The sequence below is a fragment of the Zootoca vivipara genome, chromosome Z1 (genome assembly GCF_965207765.1).
Source record: "Zootoca vivipara chromosome Z1, rZooViv2.hap1.1, whole genome shotgun sequence".
Classification (NCBI taxonomy): Eukaryota; Metazoa; Chordata; class Lepidosauria; order Squamata; family Lacertidae; genus Zootoca; species Zootoca vivipara.
Window position 1 is genome coordinate 16,820,085 of NC_142583.1, and position 19,619 is coordinate 16,839,703.

General features: G+C 42.5%; 1 protein-coding gene across 1 annotated transcript in view; it reads left to right on the forward strand.

Annotated features, from left to right (window-relative positions):
- GABRG1 (gamma-aminobutyric acid type A receptor subunit gamma1) overlaps positions 1-19,619 on the forward strand; it is a 59,592-nt gene that overhangs the window by 18,265 nt on the left and 21,708 nt on the right. The window contains exons 2-3 of the mRNA XM_088658774.1: positions 6,870-7,018; positions 10,457-10,524. Coding sequence (XP_088514900.1) covers positions 6,870-7,018; positions 10,457-10,524 — 217 coding nt within the window. The remainder of the gene's footprint in view (positions 1-6,869; positions 7,019-10,456; positions 10,525-19,619) is intronic.

A 19,619-nucleotide genomic window follows, 5' to 3' on the forward strand; every position in this document is an offset into this window, starting at 1 on the left:
TAACTGCGAGTATCTAACGGATGGGAAAACAGGGCTCAGCCTGGCAGGGATCAGGTGACACAAGGAACAAATAAGGTCCCATCTGGCCCTATGAAGCTGACTCCTCAGTCTGACTAATGTGTCTCAGGTGCAGACTAAACTGCTCTCACATAACAGTATATCCCTGATTACCAGCCTGTTCACTGTCTACCAAACCATTAGCTCACTTTCAGGCCACCAGCACTGTCAGAATAGATTGAGGCTGCATATCTTGGATTATCAGATGCTGGCCACAAACCACTGGGCATGGCTACTAGAGGTGTGCAGAAGATTCCTGCAAATCCAGGATAACAAGCCAAGGTGGACTGCCTCAGCTTGATTTGGGGTGAGCGTTGTGGCCATCGGCGATCCAGACACTTTTGTAAAAGGCTGCAGGCAAGCACCTGTAAAACACAAATCTTGGTTCTTAAGCTTAACCATTAAGGCTTCCGCGTAGGGGAGTAGCAACTTTGCCAAACGGAAGCACCCATCTTTAGCATAAGGAAAACACCAGGACCAGAAGGTCAGAAGTAATTGACAGGTGTAGTTTGCAATCAAAGGGAATGGTATTCCCAGCCATGCTTCTGCAGTCCTTTAACTGGAGATGCCAGGGATTGAACCCAGGCTCGCTGTATACGAAGCATGTGCTCTGCTTAGGGGTGTAGGAAGGGGGTATGTGGGGGGTGCGGTCCACCCCGGGTGTCACCCTTGAGGGGGGTGACAAAATGGCACACAATGGGGGTGGCGCGGTGGCTCAGGGCTCCGTGCTGCCTGAAACAGCAGCATGGGGTGTGCGTCCACCAGGTGAACTCTGTGGGCAGCTTGCCGCGCCACCCCCTGGGCAGATTGCTGCATTGCCCCCCTTGGGGGATCTCTGTGGCGCCACTGTGCACAGATTACCACAGTGCCCCCTTGTGGCGCCCCCGTGGCGCCCCCGAGGGCGGCTCGCCATGACAGAGCAGCTAGCTACGCCCCTGGCTCTGCTACCGAACTATGGCCACAAGCCACAAAGCACTGCTTTGGAAGGTGGGCCAGCTTGCTGATTGGCTCCTCCTGACATGACTCATTCCCCATCCCGCCCTTCACTTGCCAGAGCAGGAATTTACAAGAAATGCCTGCATGTGGGGGTTTTCGGCCATTTAAAACAGAGTGGCTGTTTCTATTGGTGTTCAAGCCGTTAAGCATAAATTGGCACTCGCTGAAGCATCCTTGAGGCATAGACGTGTGTGCAGCAGACAATGAAGGCCTGTTTCTAAATGACTAGTTGGAGGATTAGCTCCCCGCAACCCCTGCCCCAGTAATTGAGAATGCTGATTTTGTGGCTATAGTGATGAGATTTACTAATATGCATTTGCCGTTAATTCAATCATACTCATTATCTCGTTCGTTCAAAGGAACAGCAGAGAGACTCTCAAAAGCCTTGTGGGTGGTTCAAAATCCCCCTGGCAAACCTGCATCCAAGAATGCCCTACTTTTTCTCAAGACGTGTCACAGGCACCCTTTTCATTTAGACTCCACATACTTTTATTATTATTAATTTGCAGTCTACACAGCAGTCATATTCTGAAGCTGAACTTTCCAGGCAATGATTCTCCCTTATTCATTCAATTACAAAGAGTTTTATGTGGGCAGCTCACCATTCCCTGCATTCCAGAAATGGAACTGTGGACAGGATCACGTTTTAAATGAGGGGTCTCACCCTGGACAGCGAGAACAGATTTGGGCTGCAGTCCTAACCACCTTTTGTTGTTGTTTAGTCGTTTAGTCATGTCTGACTCTTTGTGACCCCATGGAACAGAGCACGCCAGGCACTCGTGTCTTGCACTGCCTCCCGCAGTTTGGTCAAACTCATGTTCGTAGCTTCGAGGACACTGTCCAACCATCTCGTCCTCTGTCGTCCCCTTCTCCTAGTGCCCCAAATCTTTCCCAACATCAGGGTCTTTTCCAAGGATTCTTCTCTTCTCATGAGGTGGCCAAAGTATTGGAGCCTCAGCTTCATGATCTGTCCTTCCAGGGAGCACTCAGGGCTGATTTCCTTCAGAATGGAAACCACCTCAGAAGTAACCACCTTTACCTGGGAGTAAATCCCACTGAATCCAATAGGAGTTACTTTGGAGCAGCTCTTTGAGCACCCATCCAACATATACTGCTTTACATTGCTTTGTATAAATGCTTGCCATTCATCTCCATGGGTGGGTGGGTGGATAAATCACTAAAGAACAGGTGATGAGGGTTAGAAAAAGAAGGAAATTACCTGCTTACTATCTCATTGATTACTGGGGATATTGCAATTGTAGAGGGTGGAGCAAGGGACATGATCAGGCATTCTTGTACTTTTGTGTGGGGTGAGTGGGGCCTGCAGAAGTCAGAAGTCTTTATTCCAGCCTTCTCTTTCTCAACAAATTAGCAGCAGCAGCAGTAGCAGCACACTATAAAAATAATAAATATAAGGTGTACAAGCATGTAAAGCATCACATCTCCATCTCAGTAATCTGTGTGGTCACTTTGCAATTTATATTTATACATGACTACATGATTCTCAGTGCTATGTAGCATCACTCAGGTAGTTAGAAGCCAAGTTATTTTCACACTTTCACAAACATAACCGTCAGCAACACATTTGGTCATTACACTGTCTATCTCCTATTATTTTTATTTGACTTAAAAACAGCTTAATAGTTTAGAAAACTCTTTGAACATCTTGTTTTCCATTAGCTTGGTAGTGTTGCTTTGCCATGTAATGTTATAGTCACATCTACCTGCAGCTTCCTCCAACCCTCCTCTTTTGCCCATTTGCAGAGTGGGATATGATGGGATGGGAAATACTGTAGTAGGAAATGAGGAAGGAAAGATAGTGGGATATTGGGGATGGGAGAGGCTGGGATGAGGGATAATAACAGATTGGAAAGATGTGGTGATAAATAGAAATTGCATTCAACAATGCAGTTTGCTAATGCATCAAAAAGAAAAGAATAAACACTGAAAATCAAAAACATTCAAGATATAGGGTTGACTTTACAGAATATTTCTATTGCCTTTCTTTGCATCTACTCTTCATATAATGTTCAGGTTAGTTTTCTAGCTCTCTGTTGATCCTTTAAAAATACATGGAAACTTAATTTATTTTGTGGAAGTGCAATTCTACCCAAATAAAAAACATTGTATGAATAAAAGACTACTCCCACAGTTAGTGAATCCATAATGCTATTCCTTTTGGAAAGTCCAAAACCCTGATCCAGCCATCAGTTCAATAAATGAATGAATGAATGAATTAATGTGAATCTTTATTTGCATCAGCCATCGGCCATAGCAATAAAACAACAATACGATATACAAAGAATAGAAATAAAAAGTCAATTATATAAAATACATTTTAGGGTTTTGAATCAGTGGTCAAATCATGGATCTTATTCTAATTGTCCCAGCTAAAAACCTTGCAACCTTTGCTGTCACCTGCTCATCTTGATTTGCCAAGAGAAAGGGCAGTGTGGCAGTGGCTGGGCAACCCGGAATGGACAATAAAAGAGGGGTGATAACCTCATTCCTCAGGTCTTTATAAAGAGTGCAAGCCAGAAAGGCGTGCGCCGCCGATTCGGTACTGCCATCTCCACAGGGACATAAGCGTTTTTCGTGTGGAATCTGTTGGAATTGTCCCTCAAGTACAGCCGAGGGCAATACATTCAATTTATAATTCAGACGCCATCAGTTCAAGATATGGGAACCTGCACAGAACTACCTTAGAATAATAGATTTTTTTGAACTGGAAGGGACTTCGAAGGTCACCTATTTATTTGTTTGATTTATTTATATGCTACTTTATACTTGGGACATTCTTTAAGGGATCCAACCCTCTACTCAATGAAGGATCTACAATGGAGGATGCAATTGCAGTACAGTGGCCCTGATCTTTTCTTGGGTCACTCATTTCAGTGGTGGAAGCAGATCCATGCAATCATTTCTTTGTGTACGGAGATCCATGTTCTCCATTGGTAGAGGTTGTACCATTTTGTAACAGACTTTCACACACGCAGAGAGAGAGAGAGAGAGATTATTTCTGGATTTGGCAGTACTCTTTTAAAACGAAGCAGCAGCAATAATATGTGTTTACAAAATAGGCTATTAGGATTCCTCCCCCCACTCCTCAGAAATAACTATGGTTAAGTTAGGTTTATAATGATTTTCTCTCCATTCTATATGCGCATTCTGCGCATTAATTAATGCTCACTATGGTCTGCATGTCAAGATATGCTCATCACTGCTATGGTTACCACTTTCAGTTTGGGTGCACTTTGTTTGACTTCAAGCCTCCAGCAATTGCTTGAAAATTTATTGGAATGAGTAATGGAGATTGCAAACTTTAGCACTGGAGGAATATTTAAAGTCCACACTCATTTGATTCAAATAGAGAGAAAATTACTTCTAGGCATTCTTTGACCTTTGAGGGGATCATCTGAATGAATTTGCAGACACACTCAAGCTGTTGCCAATTCCACACACACACACCCGCGTGTGTTTGGAAAACAGCAATTTATACTTTATCCAACTGAAGGGTAAATAATAAACGGACATGCAATTGTTTTTACTCTGCAGCTCCTTCCTTCCTTCCATCTTGATAAGAGTATGCAGATAATAATTCAACAGAGTTATATTGAGTCTAGCAGTAATGTATTTGTGAACAACTAATTTACTTGCTAACTGTCCTCATTTGGGGACATGACAATAATGCCCAAGATTCAAATAGCTATCTTTAAGCATGTGCCTGCCCGGGGTTTGTGTGTGTGTGTTTTCATTGCTAGACTAATCCCCACCACCAAACTACTTTTGAATGCCACCCCCATTTCAAAGGCAGTTTACCTTTTGGAGTAAGAAGACAGCTGTTTAAGAAACACAAGTCCACAGCCCTGTTGGAAGTGTGGAACTACCTGCCTGGGTCTTTGGACCCTCTCCTATGAATCCATTAAAATACTTTTTTTGGAAGTGAGAACTAGGCAAACTTGAACGCGCAGCTAGTATAACTTTGTACTTTCCATATGGAAGCTTCTGGCTTGATAACGATTGTCATTGCCAGCCTGGAGAGCCATTCAGGTGATGATTTGGATCTCTGGGGGAAGAATGGGAGATAATCCTTCTAACATGATTGAATGTCCTGGAGCAATTTGAGCAAAGTGCTCAGCATGCCACAGCTTAAAATGGGATGCTGGAAGGCTGTGGGCTGCAGTGCAAGAAAAAAAAAATGTGGCCAAATGAAGGAAACGGGCAAAATTAAATGTAGGATTTCATTCCATGAACACAAGTGTATGCTGCCTATTACGGTACTTTGGAATAGGAAAACCTGGAATAAGTTAATAATGAAATAGATTACTCAGCAGTCGAAAGAACAAATTTCATCTGCTAATTTTTTTATGTATATAAAAGCTACAATTACCTTCTGATTACCTTGCAACAATCAAAATGTGTTAATAGCATTATATATACATTATCTTCATTTTTAAATTTCTGCCTTGTTTTAGTTTGTGTGATATCAATCACAAGTTTGTGGTTAAAAGTGTAAAATCTATAAGGTATAAATATTAAAAATTTGGGGATTTTTTCTTAAAAAGAAGGGTATGTCTCTGCATAGCAGGTGTTTGTTTGTTTGTTTTCCTCTTTCCTCCCCATCCCACTTCCCTTTTTGTATTGCATATATTAAAATGGAACTCTGTTTTAAATTGTAAACCACCTTGGATGAATTAGCAGAAGCATGGATTGTAAGTGTAGTACATACCATAATAGTAAGGATGTGCATTTGATTCAGATGAATCCAGAGCCCAAGCAGGGTACCTCAAAGAGAGTTGTGGCTTGTCTGGGGCAAAGTGGACTCAGCAGAAGGTGGCCTGAGTTGAAGGAAATATTTTATCATATATAGAATAATGCCAGGGTGGGATGATGGAGGAAGGGAGAACTCCATTGCGATTGACAGGCAAGTTTGTAATCCGGTTGATTTATGAATTATTATACCTGGAAACCAAATCCCCTTTGGCTCATCTCATTCACAAATCAACTTTAAAAGGTATCTAGCACAAAAGCCCCTGAGTCTCTTTAACTGCAGTTCAGTGGATTTCTTAGCTACGAGTGCCTCTGTCTTGCCTGAAGTTTTCAGGCTCATTGCTCACAGAATGCTGCTGGAGATTACCCACCCCAAATCATCAATGGCTGCCCTAGCAGGAAAATACTTCAGCTATCCACTGGAAATTTGGCACGGTCCATGTCCTCAGAAGGGACGACCTTGTCTACAGATTTCATCCAATTCTGCTTCAAAATAAAACAAATATTGTCAACATTTCCTTAAAAATAATAATTAAATTTTGAAACTACGCAACGCAAAAGCCCCTGAACATATTTGCCTATAATTTGGCATGTTGTATCTACTCTTAAGGGACTAAGGTGCTTGCAAATTATACTGACTTGCGTCAAAAGAAAATAGTTATAGATTTTTAATAAAATTCTTTTTAAAAAATCCTCAGGATTTAAGGTGAAGGAAAACATGCACAAGTAAACCCCATATAAATTATATTGGGGGTTGTTACAGACCTGTGGTATGTAATGTCACTAAAACGCACAGTGTTCAATTATATAACTTCGCTGGGATCAAGTTGGCTGATTTTTCAGGAAAATGAAGATAGTTGGGCAAGGAATGAACAGTTAAATTTATTTTTGAACCCATTTTTTTGTTTCATCATGACCCTAACTGCTGCTATTATAATGCTTTTGCATATTTATTTTATGCAACACTGATTGTTGAATATTTCATTCTTCACACTGCTAAGTTCTATTCTTTTCCCTCCCCCAACCTTTCATTGAACTACCATTAGCATGGATAAAGCAGATGATGAAGATGACGAAGACCTAACTGTGAACAAAACATGGGTGCTTGCTCCAAAGATTCACGAAGGAGATGTCACTCATATACTGAACTCTCTACTCCAAGGCTATGATAATAAACTCCGACCAGATATTGGAGGTTAGTGGTATTAAAATTTCAGTTTTAAAAGAATATATCTTGATTACATCTTGGCAACAGCTGTTTTTGTTCTTGACATATATTGGCAGCATACTGGATCAGGCCTCTAATTCTGGGATAATTATCACAAAGTGTCTGCTTAATGTAATGCGTGTTAAAACCTGCCATTGGAACATTCATTACCCAAAATTTCAGTTATCCAAACAAAAATAATTATACCCAGACCTTGCTACAACAACTGAGGATTCAGATATCTGAACAGCTGAGATTGGGCCGAAACCATGGAGGGAGAAGGAGAGCTTGGACACATCAGTCTTTCCTTTTTTGCCTTTTGCTGGTTGACTGCAGCAGTTTCTGGCAGAAACCAGGGCCGGGGGGGAATCCAACAAATAACAATTTAGAAATGTTCCCAATAGCGGAAACCCTCGGCGTATTATGCATTGCGTTTGGAAAGACAGACCTGTGTGTCTCTTAAAAGCAGAGATTCGATATACTGATTTTACTGTTAAGTTATTCCTGGTTTACCTACCACTATTCCGTGCTGAAAGTTCCTCTTTTGATTGCATTTCTTTAATTGCTTAATTGAGCATAGTCACATTCCTATCCCATTCTGCACATGGGGAAAGCAACATGAAGCCACACACCTACCCCACTCCCCAATTGCAGCAATGAACTCTGCTTACATATGATACGTGAAAAAGAATTAAAGTCTGCTTTCAAAGTGAGGAGCCACCTTTCTAATGGCACAAGGAGATGGGTTCAAATGACAACTCCTTCCAGCAGCACCTTAAAGACCAACTAAGTTTTTATTTTAGTATGAGCTTTCGTGTGCATGCTGCAAGGTGGCATGCACACAAAAGCTCATACCAAAATTAAAAACTTAGTTGGTCTTTAAGGTGCTGCTGGAAGGAATTTTTTTTATTTTGTTTCGACTACGTCAGACCAACACGGCTACCTACCTGTAACTCAAATGACAACTGTTGCTCATTAGCTATTGAGGTTATCTGGAGGTGACATTGATTGCACTGCTATCCACCCCATTTTGCTAGATTTGGGGTGGGTTGTGAAAGGTGTATTGTAGTTTTTAAAGTTTACGTGTTATGACCCAGGTGGCTCCCGGGCAGAGAGAAATTCACAATTAAATGGATTATTGCTCAGGCAGACAAGGACAGAGGAATTGGCCAGATGAGAGCGCTGGTGGAGTGGGGTGAAGATATTTTCTTTGAAGTTAAGTTTGAAAATACTGTGCAACATAACAATTAAGTTCTGAGTCACTGTTCTTTCATATAAGTGATTGATTTTGTGCCCGGTGTAGTGTATTGATCAAGAGTCTAGCTGAAAATATATTAATAAACCTGAGTTGTGCTTTGGTCGGGATACAATTACAAGGGCTGAAGAAGCTAATGGATTTTCTAAACCTGTCTTTGCTAAGAACATATTGAGAGGAAAGAATGGGTTTTATGTTTTCAATGTATTAATTTGCAGGCTGCATAATTAGTGGTGCATTTGATTGGTTTTCCCATTTGTTACTTTTATGCATTAATCATAATTTGAAGTATGAATGCTTGCCATCCACTTCCCATGCCCCAGCTTTAAAAGATTATAAAAACCCTATCTCCCCCCCACAATGTTTTAATATGATCCATGTTAATAAACAATATTTTATGTCAACTAAGGTTGCAATCCTACAGTACTTACCTAGGAATAAGACCCATTCAGTTCAGTGAGACTTCTGTGTACGTTGTGTCTGGACATAAACAGAGGAGCAAAGTTTTAGATGAGGTGTTCCACCGAAGCATGATGCTTATATTAGGAACATTTCTTAATTGATAAATTACAGGTGTTTGGCCTGATCTACCCCCTCCCAAGTGTGCAGAGCAGTAGGCAAGCAACTTTGTGTTTTCAGGAGGAGATGCTGATTGGCATGGATTAGAGCAGGGGTCAGCAAACTTTTTCAGCAGGGGGCCAGTCCACTGTCCCTCAGACCTTGTGGGGGGCCGGACTATATTTTTTTTGGGGGGGGAAATGAACCAATTCCTATGCCCCACAAATAACCCATAGATGCATTTTAAATAAAAGGACACATTCTACTCATGTAAAAACATGCTGATTCCCGGACCGTCCGCTGGGCAGATTTAGAAGGCGATTGGGCCACATCTGGCCCCCGGGCCTTAGTTTGGGGACCCCTGGATTAGAGGATCCTCTTCCTTTCTCTTCTTCCTCTGCCAGCCTTCTGCAGGGATGCTGCAGATATGCCAGCAAAACCTCTGCATAGCTAGCTACATTATATACCAGGGAACCCTTCCATGCACCACATATGGGCATTCAACAGCTGTCTCCTCTATGTGCTCCTCTAATGTTCCATGTTGGAGTACATAGGGAACTCCCTTATACTATCAGACTATGGGTCCATTTAGCCTTTTAACACCCTTATACAAATTAATTGAAACAAACAATGTAGTTTATTGTGCAAAACTCACATATACATACATTAGTAACAGATATGACCTCCGCTATTTGTAAGCAGCATTTGAGCATGATTTAGCATGGAGTCTACTAGTTTTGAACAGCCAAGTCACTGTGGATTTTCCGATCCCTGTACCACACTTGAATCAGTGCCTGAATGAGCTTCTCCATAGTCGTACAGTCTACAGCACGGAGGCGACTTTTGCATATAGCCCACAAATTCTCAATGGGATTTACGTTTGGGAAATCCCCTGGCCAATCAAGTACCCGTATTTGCTGCTCTGTCGTGTATTTCTTCACCACTTTCGACGTGTGACAGGGGGCTAGGTCCTGGGTGTGATATCCTACCATCAGGACAGCTCTTTTCCAGCTCTGGAATAACTCTCTTTCGTAGAACCTCAATATATTGTGGTGAGCGCATCATTCCTTCTATTGGCTGCAGGCTTCCGTCACCATAATGATCAACTGACCTTTCGTGTTTGTTTTGAGTACAGGATTACAAGTCAGATAGAAAACATGCTTTGTTTCAATTAATTTGCACAAGGGTGTATTGTCTGTTCTGAGTGACACCTGTTTCTCAGGGTCCTAGGTGCATCATCATTTACCTGTTCCATTGTAACCTGGAGTTATGGGGTACTGAACCTGGGACCTTGAGCTTGCAGAGGTTGAGCTCCCATAGAATAGACTGCTGTGGGCCTGGAGAGTAGTGGGCAACTGGATGCCAGCATGAGGTCTGGAAGGGTACCCCATTGTTTAAAATGGCCAGGCATGTTGCAGTGTGCCCAGCATAGTAGCATAGCATACCATCTGAAGGCTGTTTACAATGCCCATGAAGCTGTGTGTCCACAGGAAGGGATGCATTAGGAAGACTAATGGTGTGGTCTTCTATTGATTCACAAAAAATTGTTGCAACACTAGACAACAAAGGAAGCACTGCATTTCACATGGAATTATGCTTACTGTTTTGTTTAGTGAGAACTACAGTAATTGAAACTGATGTCTATGTTAACAGCATTGGTCCGGTCGATCCAATTAATATGGTAAGTTTATGGTTATAATAGAACTTCCAAGGTAAGATTTTATATATATATATATCCATCTGCTTTCCAATGCCTCTCACACTATCAAGAGATAAGGTAACCTTGTGCTTTTGAAAAGCAACTATTATTTTGACTGAGATAGTATTCTGTAAGAAGCTATTTTGTTATCAAGGAAAATCTAGCTGAATTAAGAGTCATAGAAGACAAAGGCAACATTTGAAATAGAACTACACTAACCTTATTCAAATGACTCCCCTTTACTTCATATCCTCCTGACAATCTGGAAATGACTGCTTGGCAGATCAAAACTAAATTGGGTTAAAATGGAATATGATCTAAGTATATTTAAATACCAACAAATGCTGTTCAGGTACTTATGCTGTTAAAATATGCAAGGTAGGAAAACTGCATACTGCTGAAGCTCTAGTAAGGTAGCTTTTGACTTCCAATTTGGGACTGAGGCAGTTTTGGTTGTAGGAGGGTGATCAACATTCTGTTCATACTCTGTGAGTTGAAGAATAATATTTTGACACTGAAAGCTTCCTGTACGCAGGCAGAGTCTCACATGTGTTTTAGAACCCTGGTTTTCTAGGATTCTAAAATATGCAAAAGAGCACCCTCTAATTTGTGGAGGGTGATCAGAAGGGTCACTGTGCACCCACTTTACATGTTTGTTTAACACTAATATAGAATGTGTAAAGAGGGCTTTCATCTTTGTGAATTCTGATACAGACTGTCCTGAGATTCACAACTTCTGGACTAAAACGCCGATTCAAATGTTGCTATAAATCAGATTTTTCACTTCTCTGAATGTTGTAGTGTTGTTGTTGTTTTAAAAAAATCAAAATGTATTTTAAAATATGTATTATGGGATATAATACTTTCAGAGATGTTATTTAGATGTGAATTTTCATGAAGATTTTTTTTTAATTGAAGATTAATGCAAAAATGGAACACACTTATAAGAGAAGTCAGGGCTGTCTTAAGCATATCTGCCACCCTGGCGCCGTGGTGTGAAGATCCCTCCGGCGTTCCCCCGCCCCGTTTCCCAGCGCGGCTGTCTGGCGGGTGCAGCACACGGCGTGGCTGCCACGGGCTCAGCAGCACGGCGCCCCCTGGTGGCCCGGTGCCCTGGCACCCAGCGACACCCAGCCTTGCCGTAGGGCCGGCCCTGAGAGAAGTCATCAAATGGTGGCATTTGTCCATCCCTAGTAATGATCTCTAAGCACAGCTCTGGACAGCTCTGTGTTCTCTCTCTCTCTCTCTCTCTCTCTCTCTCTCTCTCTCTCTCTCTCTCTCTCTGTGTGTGTGTGTGTGTGTGTGTGTGTGTGTCTGTCTCTCTCTCTGTGTATGTGTGTAGCTTTTCAGAGCTTCTGATCTCGTAGCTACACTGACTCCCATGGCCATAGGAAGAAAGCCTATGGATCATGCATAATGCCTTTGACACCCCAAAATAATTATTTAAGAGACCCTCTCAGGTAAAACCCTCAATAAAACCATGGCTCAGAAAGCTGTGTTTGTCGTAAACCACCCTGAGAGGAGCTATTCAGACTGAAAGATAGTTTAGAAATTTTAAAAGAAAGAAAGAAAAGTAAGTGTCCAGGTTGGGCAGGGTGGGGTGGGGTGGGGGGAAGAAACCCTGTCACAAACTGGATTGATTTTTGTCAAGGTGTTAAGTGTCTCCTTAATTCTCTTTGCTTCAGTAATCTACATGCAGCAAACTTTTAGGATTATTTGTTGAGTTTGTTTCCATGTTTTTGGCTGCACAGTTATTCAGCAAGGTGATTGTGTTAGTATTCAGGGATTGATGCCAAACACCACAGTTCACAGCTTACATTTTCAAAACATTCAAAATAGATGATAATTTCCAGGTAAGAGTTTTGTTTGTTAAAATATTTTGATAACTTTGCATAACACTTAGCTGTAAGTGGGAATAGTTGGTGCTAAAAGATTAATTACTTCAACAAATTACCATAAGACCTTGAAATAATTTTTAGATTCATTTCTGGATTTTTGCCAACTTGTGCAATTGGCTTGTTTTTAAAAAGCCTTCTGACCTCTCTTTCACACCATTTTTCCAGGTCAGTTGTGGTCACAGTTTTGTTCTGCCTTCATCATTACTCAATATATTTTCTCCCCTGAATCATTTATTTTATGCTGTTGTTTCTCATTGTTGATTGTTGTCTTTTCCACAGTATAATGTTGTATCATTATTCAAAGGCATCTCATTTTCAGGATTTGAAGGGGAATGTTGTGGAAGACAGAGTCCAGGGAAGGGGACAAATTTGACGGGTGGTAGAGTGTAAGAGTGGGGGGCGCTCTCCGCAAGAAATGGTGCTGCTTACTCTGAGCTAAACATATTTCAGTCTTTATTTACATATGTACAAAAGCAGTAGACATCATCCAGCCATCCGTACTGTTGGACTCAGATCCAGGAAGTAACTTTTGGCAACTTTTTCTCTAACATAAAAGCTTGTTGTTGTTTAGTCGTGTCTGACTTCGTGACCCCATGGACCAGAGCAGGCCAGGCACTCCTGTCTTGCACTGCCTCCCGCAGTTTGGTCAAACTCATGTTGGTAGCTTCGAGAACACTGTCCAAGCATCTCGTCCTCTGTCGTCCCCTTCTCCTAGTGCCCTCCATCTTTCCCAACATCAGGGTCTTTTTCAGGGAGTCTTCTCTTCTCATGAGGTGGCCAAAGTATTGGAGCCTCAGCTTCACTATCTGTCCTTCCAGTGAGCACTCAGGGCTGATTTCCTTCAGAATGGAGAGGTTTGATCTTCTTGCAGTCCATGGGACTCTCAAGAGTCTCCTCCAGCACCATAATTCAAAAGCATCAATTCTTTGGCGATCAGCCTTCTTTATGGTCCAGCTCTCACTTCCATACATCACTACTGGGAAAACCATAGCTTTAACTATACGGACCTTTGTCAGCAAGGTGATGTCTCTGCTTTTTAAGATGCTGTCTAGGTTTGTCATTGCATTTCTCCCCAGAAGCATAACCAAAAAGCATAACAGAAAAGCATAACAGAAAAGCTTAGGGAGCCCTAATCTCCACCTCTGCATTCTACATTTCAACTCCTGCCTCTCCCTTGCTGAAGGACCTACGTAGCTTCCCCCTCTGTTCCCGAGCTGGTGAAGCGGTGTTGGGGCTCTGGCTCAGCATCTGTCAGCCCTTTCACTCTGTGGATGCTTCCTGCCACCCTTTCCCTTCTCCTTTTGCCATTTCCTGTCCTTCTCCTCCCACCTGTTCCTGCCCAGTCTCCTCCTCCTCTCTTTCCCCTCAAGGTGTTGCTGGGCAGTGCCATGACATAGAGTAACCACTAGATGCAATTTTTTTAAAAAAGGTATTCTTTTTCACTGTGCAAAAAGTGTGCACAAAAATACCTATTTTATGTAAAAAGCTGTGTGAAGAAATGCCTATGGATAGCTGCATTGGAAAGTGTGTATTTTATGTAAACCTGGGGGTTCTCCATAAAACATTGACCACAAAATTCATACAGTGGCCACACAACAGGTCAGAATGGAATGGAATGGAACAGAGTTATGGCTGAGTGCCAGCAAGAGTGAAAGGAAACCGTATTAGCTGCTAAGCCCATCCCTAGAAAATACTTCAACATGTCCAAGTGACTGTGTTCTTTGTGGATCAAGGAGCTGGGCTTCAGACCCAATAAATTCTAGTGCTGTCACTCAACAGAGTTTGTTTACTTGATGTTTACAGCACAGCCTGCCTCCTAAATCATGCTTCCCATGTGCTCAAGGTTGGAGATGCAAGAATGGAAAAATAATGAAGAAAACAGTCAGTCCATCCCAGCATGTGTGGCTTGTTTACTTTACATAATGTCCTTCATTATCCTGCAGGGTAGTGGGAGAGAAATGTTTGTGTGTGTGAAGATTTTCAAGAGTTGCAATGTGTGCCTATGTATTGTACATAGATACACCTATAACAAGTTTCTCCAATCTTCTTCTAAGGCCATTGAAAAACCTGTCACTTCTTAGCCCTCTTCAGGCATTCCAATGAGGGCCATGTAAGCACTTGAGGCAGGGAGGAAGAGTATGCTCACTCCATCCCTTTCTTCTCCATCCCCATCTCCTTCCAACTTGTGGAAGATGAAGGCTTTCTGTGCTCATGGTTCCTGTTTTAGGACCCTGGAAAACTGACTGGCCAGCTGGTCATTACAGACAAGGGCTGCATCCAGCCTCCCACCACAGACCCTTTGTAAGCCCTCCAGGGCAACAGCAAAACCAGCCACCTGCTTCTGCTCCCCCCAAAGGCACAATGGATGGCTACCTTGCCCTGGCAGGCATCAACATCCACCTGTTACCACAGTCACTCACCCTGAATATTGGCTTGCTCCATCTGTCTGATGATGTGGCTTGGCAGGCAAGGAGCTGTATGCATTTGGCAGTAGAAAGGGCTTAGGCACACACCTCCAGGACCTACCCCCCAACCTCTGGTGGTGCCAGTGACCAGCTCTTCTTCCACCCAGCTGTGCATCAGGCAAGTTCAAAGGTGACAACAAAGAGTCAGGTGAGGCAGTCAATGATGGCTCTGCTAAACTTGGGTCCGTAAGAGGGGTTGGAAATCTGCTCCCATGTCGTATGTTCTGCCATAGTTAAATGGGTGGGGAAAACATTGGTGCATAGTGGGTTATTTATTTGAAAAGTTCCCCTTGAAGTCAGAAAGTATGAAGTTTCTTGCACTAAGTCTGGGTGCAAGGAGACGCGGGTGGCGCTGTGGTCTAAACCTCTGAGCCTAGGGCTTGCCGATCAGTAGGTTGGTGGTTCGAATCCCCACGACCGGGTGAGCTCCCATTGTTCAGTCCCAGCTCCTGCTCACCTAGCAGTTCAAAAGCACATCAAGTAGATAAATAGGTACCACTCCGGCGAGAAGGTAAACGGTGTTTCCGTGTGCTGCTCTGGTTCACCAGAAGCGCCTTAGTCATGCTGGCCACATGACCCAGAAGCTGTCTGCAGACAAACGCTGGCTCCCTCGGCCTATAGAGCAAGATGAACGTGCAACCCCAGAGTCGTCCGCGACTGGACCTAATGGTCAGGTGTACCTTTACCCTTTTAAGTCTGGGTCTGTTCTAAAGTTTTGTCATCGACCAGAGTGTTGTTGTGGACTGAAGGGATATAGCTTGTGCCATAAGTGTGATTCTCCACTGTGCTGCTCCAAATTCTATCCTCCTCAGCTTGGTCCCAATTTAGCATTTCTGCTTGCCTATCTGTGCCAGCAGAACTGCTCCGCAACGTGTTCCTGCAGCATATCTAAGGTCCCCCACCATTGTATCCATCACGGCAGCGACATATCACACCCCTCAACCTGCAGACCTACAGTGTAGGATCGTGCCCTAAAATATTTTGTTTCTGTGTAGCTGCTGCTGCTGCTGCCTTCTCACAGAAGCAAACTACTGTTCCAGAACAATATAAAAGTAAACACAACAGCGCTTGCTATAAAAATGTGCATAACTGCCTGCTCAACACATTTGACATGACTCACAATAATAAAACATTGAAACAATACAGCTTGTATTTTCTACCTGGCAACGTCAGGACATATTCCAGGTTCAGCTGAACCAGAAAGTAAGTGCATTAGCTGTATGTGGAGGATTTCTAAAGACGAAATAAAGTCCTCTCTCCCACCTGCCCTAGGACTATATTAATGCCCAGGCACTGAAGGACCATGGCAGGTTCATGTGTACCTCTCATATTCCCTTCTAGCAATCTTCCAGATGTTGATGAGTAACTTGCATGATGCAGACACACAGAAGACTGGGTGGGTATATGGGATATGCTCACAGCTATTTCATTCTTGGTGTGGCCATGTGTGCATGTATAGGTGGGGTGAAGGAGAATGGGGAAAACAAGGATCAGTTCAGCCCCATGGGAATCTGTGCAGGGAAGATAAACCCACCCACATACTGCAGGGCTGCCGTAGTGCATTTGGTCTCGCTTCCCTGGGAAGTCAAAATGCTTTTTATTTGTATTGTATCAAGGGTATGGTGGCCTTTATCAGAGTAAACATCATAAGACGATACAATGTTTGCTTATTCTGGGCAGCACAGCAATTTATTCAGATGAATACGTTACCTTTGCCATGAGATTAAAATTAATAGAAACTCAATTACTGACCAGTAGAGGCTCTGCAAGATGAAGTGACCAATTTGTAAAGTCTAATGCTCCATTAAGGAATAAAGAAAGATATTGGGAGGAAATGCATGCCTTGGTCAAGAGGAGTAATTTCCCCCCTACTGATAAGCATGGCAGTCTTTTTAATGTGATGGATCTGAATGCTGTTAGGAGAAGAATAAATAGAATGAGGTTGTCTGGATGTCTTATTACAGTTCATGTGGGAGATGAAAAACAATGTCTGGATATGAAATCAAAAGAGAATGTTATACAAGTAAGAATTTCTGCCCAAAGTCTGATGAATTAGTACCCACGCCTGCAATTATGGTATGGCACACAGGGCATTGGTGCAGATGTTGGGTCAGATGTTAGATGGTTGCTGCCAAACTGCCGGGAAAGAGGGGCAAGCTAGAAAACGTGAACACTCTCTGCCCATTTATGTGCTAACAGCTTTGTAAACCTCCACTGCATGGAATGATGGCTCTTGCAGGTGCACATAGTATGTTCCAACCCATTTCATCTGATGGGCTAATTTCTCATTTGTGTCACTTTCAAATGTCATTCGCTCATATCTTTCCCATTCCTCTTCTGCTTTAGAATACATATTTAAAGAAATACATTTGCTCCCATGAAATATACTGAGTCGAGTAGTGATTTCATGTTCTTTATTTTAGCTCATAGGAACAGTGATTGATTCCCCCCCCCCCCCCCAAAAAAAACAACAACCCTCAGGCATTATATACATTATTTACACAAAGGGTCCCGTGTGATTGGCTGACTCTGCTTCCCTCCTAGAGCCTGATTGGTCTGCTACTGAAGGCCAATCAGGTTGTTGCATTCTAGAATCCTACTGACCTGATAGGCTGATTAACCTCCTCCTGGGGCCTGATTGGTCTGCTCCTGCAGGCCAATCAAGTGGTTGCATTCTAGGATCCTAGCTACGTATTGTTCCAGGATCCAAACTCAGTACATAACATCCCAAAACACACATTTTGCACATTGTTAAATGTATTTTTGATATACTTTGCATTTGAACATTCAGGAAGTGGAAAAGCCAATGAACAGCTAAGCAGAGGCCAATTTAGGGGAAGCACAATTAGTTCTGCTACATTGGGTGCTGAACCTATGAGCCGCTGCAGGGCATAGCGACTTTGACATAGTGAATTGAGAAGAGTGGAAGGCAAGAGGACGGGGGCACCAAATTTTGGCTTTGCACAGGGTGCAACGTCCGACCCTGTGCTAAATTCTCATCCAGGCAGGAGATGCAGATCAGGTTGTTTCATATCAGAATTGCAAAAGTCAAATTAACTGGAACCCCTACTACATTGGAGTGACCTTCTTTGTCAGCTCTTGAAGCTTGTGCCACATCACCTAAGCCTTGTAGGACATCAATAGAGAAGTTTGCTACAATCAGGTTGCTTGGTAGGTATCACCCAAATGTAAAGGTGACTGATGTTCCTTTTAAAAAGAAAATTCCCTGTGTGAAAATTAGGAATGCAGTGTGAGAGATGTAGCGAACAGGGGAGAGAGAAAGAGAGAGTAATTTGTAGTATCAGTTCATAGCTCAAAGAAATATTTCAAATGTTTACTTTTTCATGGTGTTATTTCATTTTATTACACCAGAGATCTGAAAAGACAGTAAACAACCCTACAGATTTCTAAAGAAGCAGCCTTTCTTCATGTTAGACTCATGCAGGTATCCTTCTTATACTATTAGGAAGCTTACCCTTAACAACACATATTTGTGAATTGCCCTGATGAACATATAAAAGCCAGTTATTAAATTATTTTATACATTTGAAGGTCATTCAATCATGGGGAGTAGTGTAGACTCAGAGATGTTGTGTTTACTGTGTGCCTTTAGACCCACAGAAGCACACTGCAAACCAAGGAGCCATTGAAATATACCACCTTTCCTGCCAGTGTGGCATCTTGCTATTTCTTATTATCCAAGTGTCTTGCCTTTCATTTCAACTATTGTCATGAAACTAAGCCAGAGAGAGTCATCAAACCCAAGTGGTACATGCCTTTCTCCATGATACTTCATTCCCTTTCCCCCTCATCACTGGCTTTGTAACATACACAACCATTGGTTGGCATTCTGTGGCCACTGAGTGTGCAGAGCCATGACTGGGCTGTTTTCGGGGTTTCCCCTCTCGGGTTTTTTGCTAACTGGTTTTGTGCTTCTGAATACTTTTGGGGCTTCCCTGCTGTCATCTCCTTACACATAGGAGGAACTTCAGCAAAGGCAGTTCTATCCATTGTCAGGCACATAGAAAACTTACTTGAATCAAAGCTCAGGAGCTGGGCTAAGATACGGGCCATGGAAGTAATGATTATATTGAAAAAGGCTACAGTCGCAAAAAAAAAAAAAAGTCACGTGAAAGTCGCAGGAATTGGAACGCAAAAATAAAGGTGATTTGGCAGTCAGAGCAGACTTCTCGGTGAAATCTAAATGACAGATGTTCCTCCTTTGATCTGCTCCTACTGTATTAACAATATTAATCCAACTTCTTGAAAGAGGAACAATGTGATCATGTCACACCACAGGAATCCATCAGTTTACAGACATAGAATGCAGGCAGGCTTACTGGAATTAGATGCCTAAAGTTAGAAGCTAGATCTGTAATTGAATGAAGCTGATTTTCAAGAGTTTGGCACCCAGCCGCTTTCACTAATTTTTTTTTTTTAAATGCTGGCAACTGTGATTAGAGAGGCTCCACAGTGTGTGCTACTTCACCCAGTTTCCTCATGTAGAAACCAGATTACCTAATTAGAACTAAATCCAGAGGGTGAGATCCTACGTTTGTGGCAAATAACTGGCAGGTCAATGTTTGCTGTTGACGCCCGCAATCTCAGTGCCTCTTCACACCGTACAGATTTTAGGTGTACACCAACAACCTTTAAGGTGTACCCCTAAATGTGCAAGGTGTAAATGAAGTATACCTATATTTGCAAACATGCT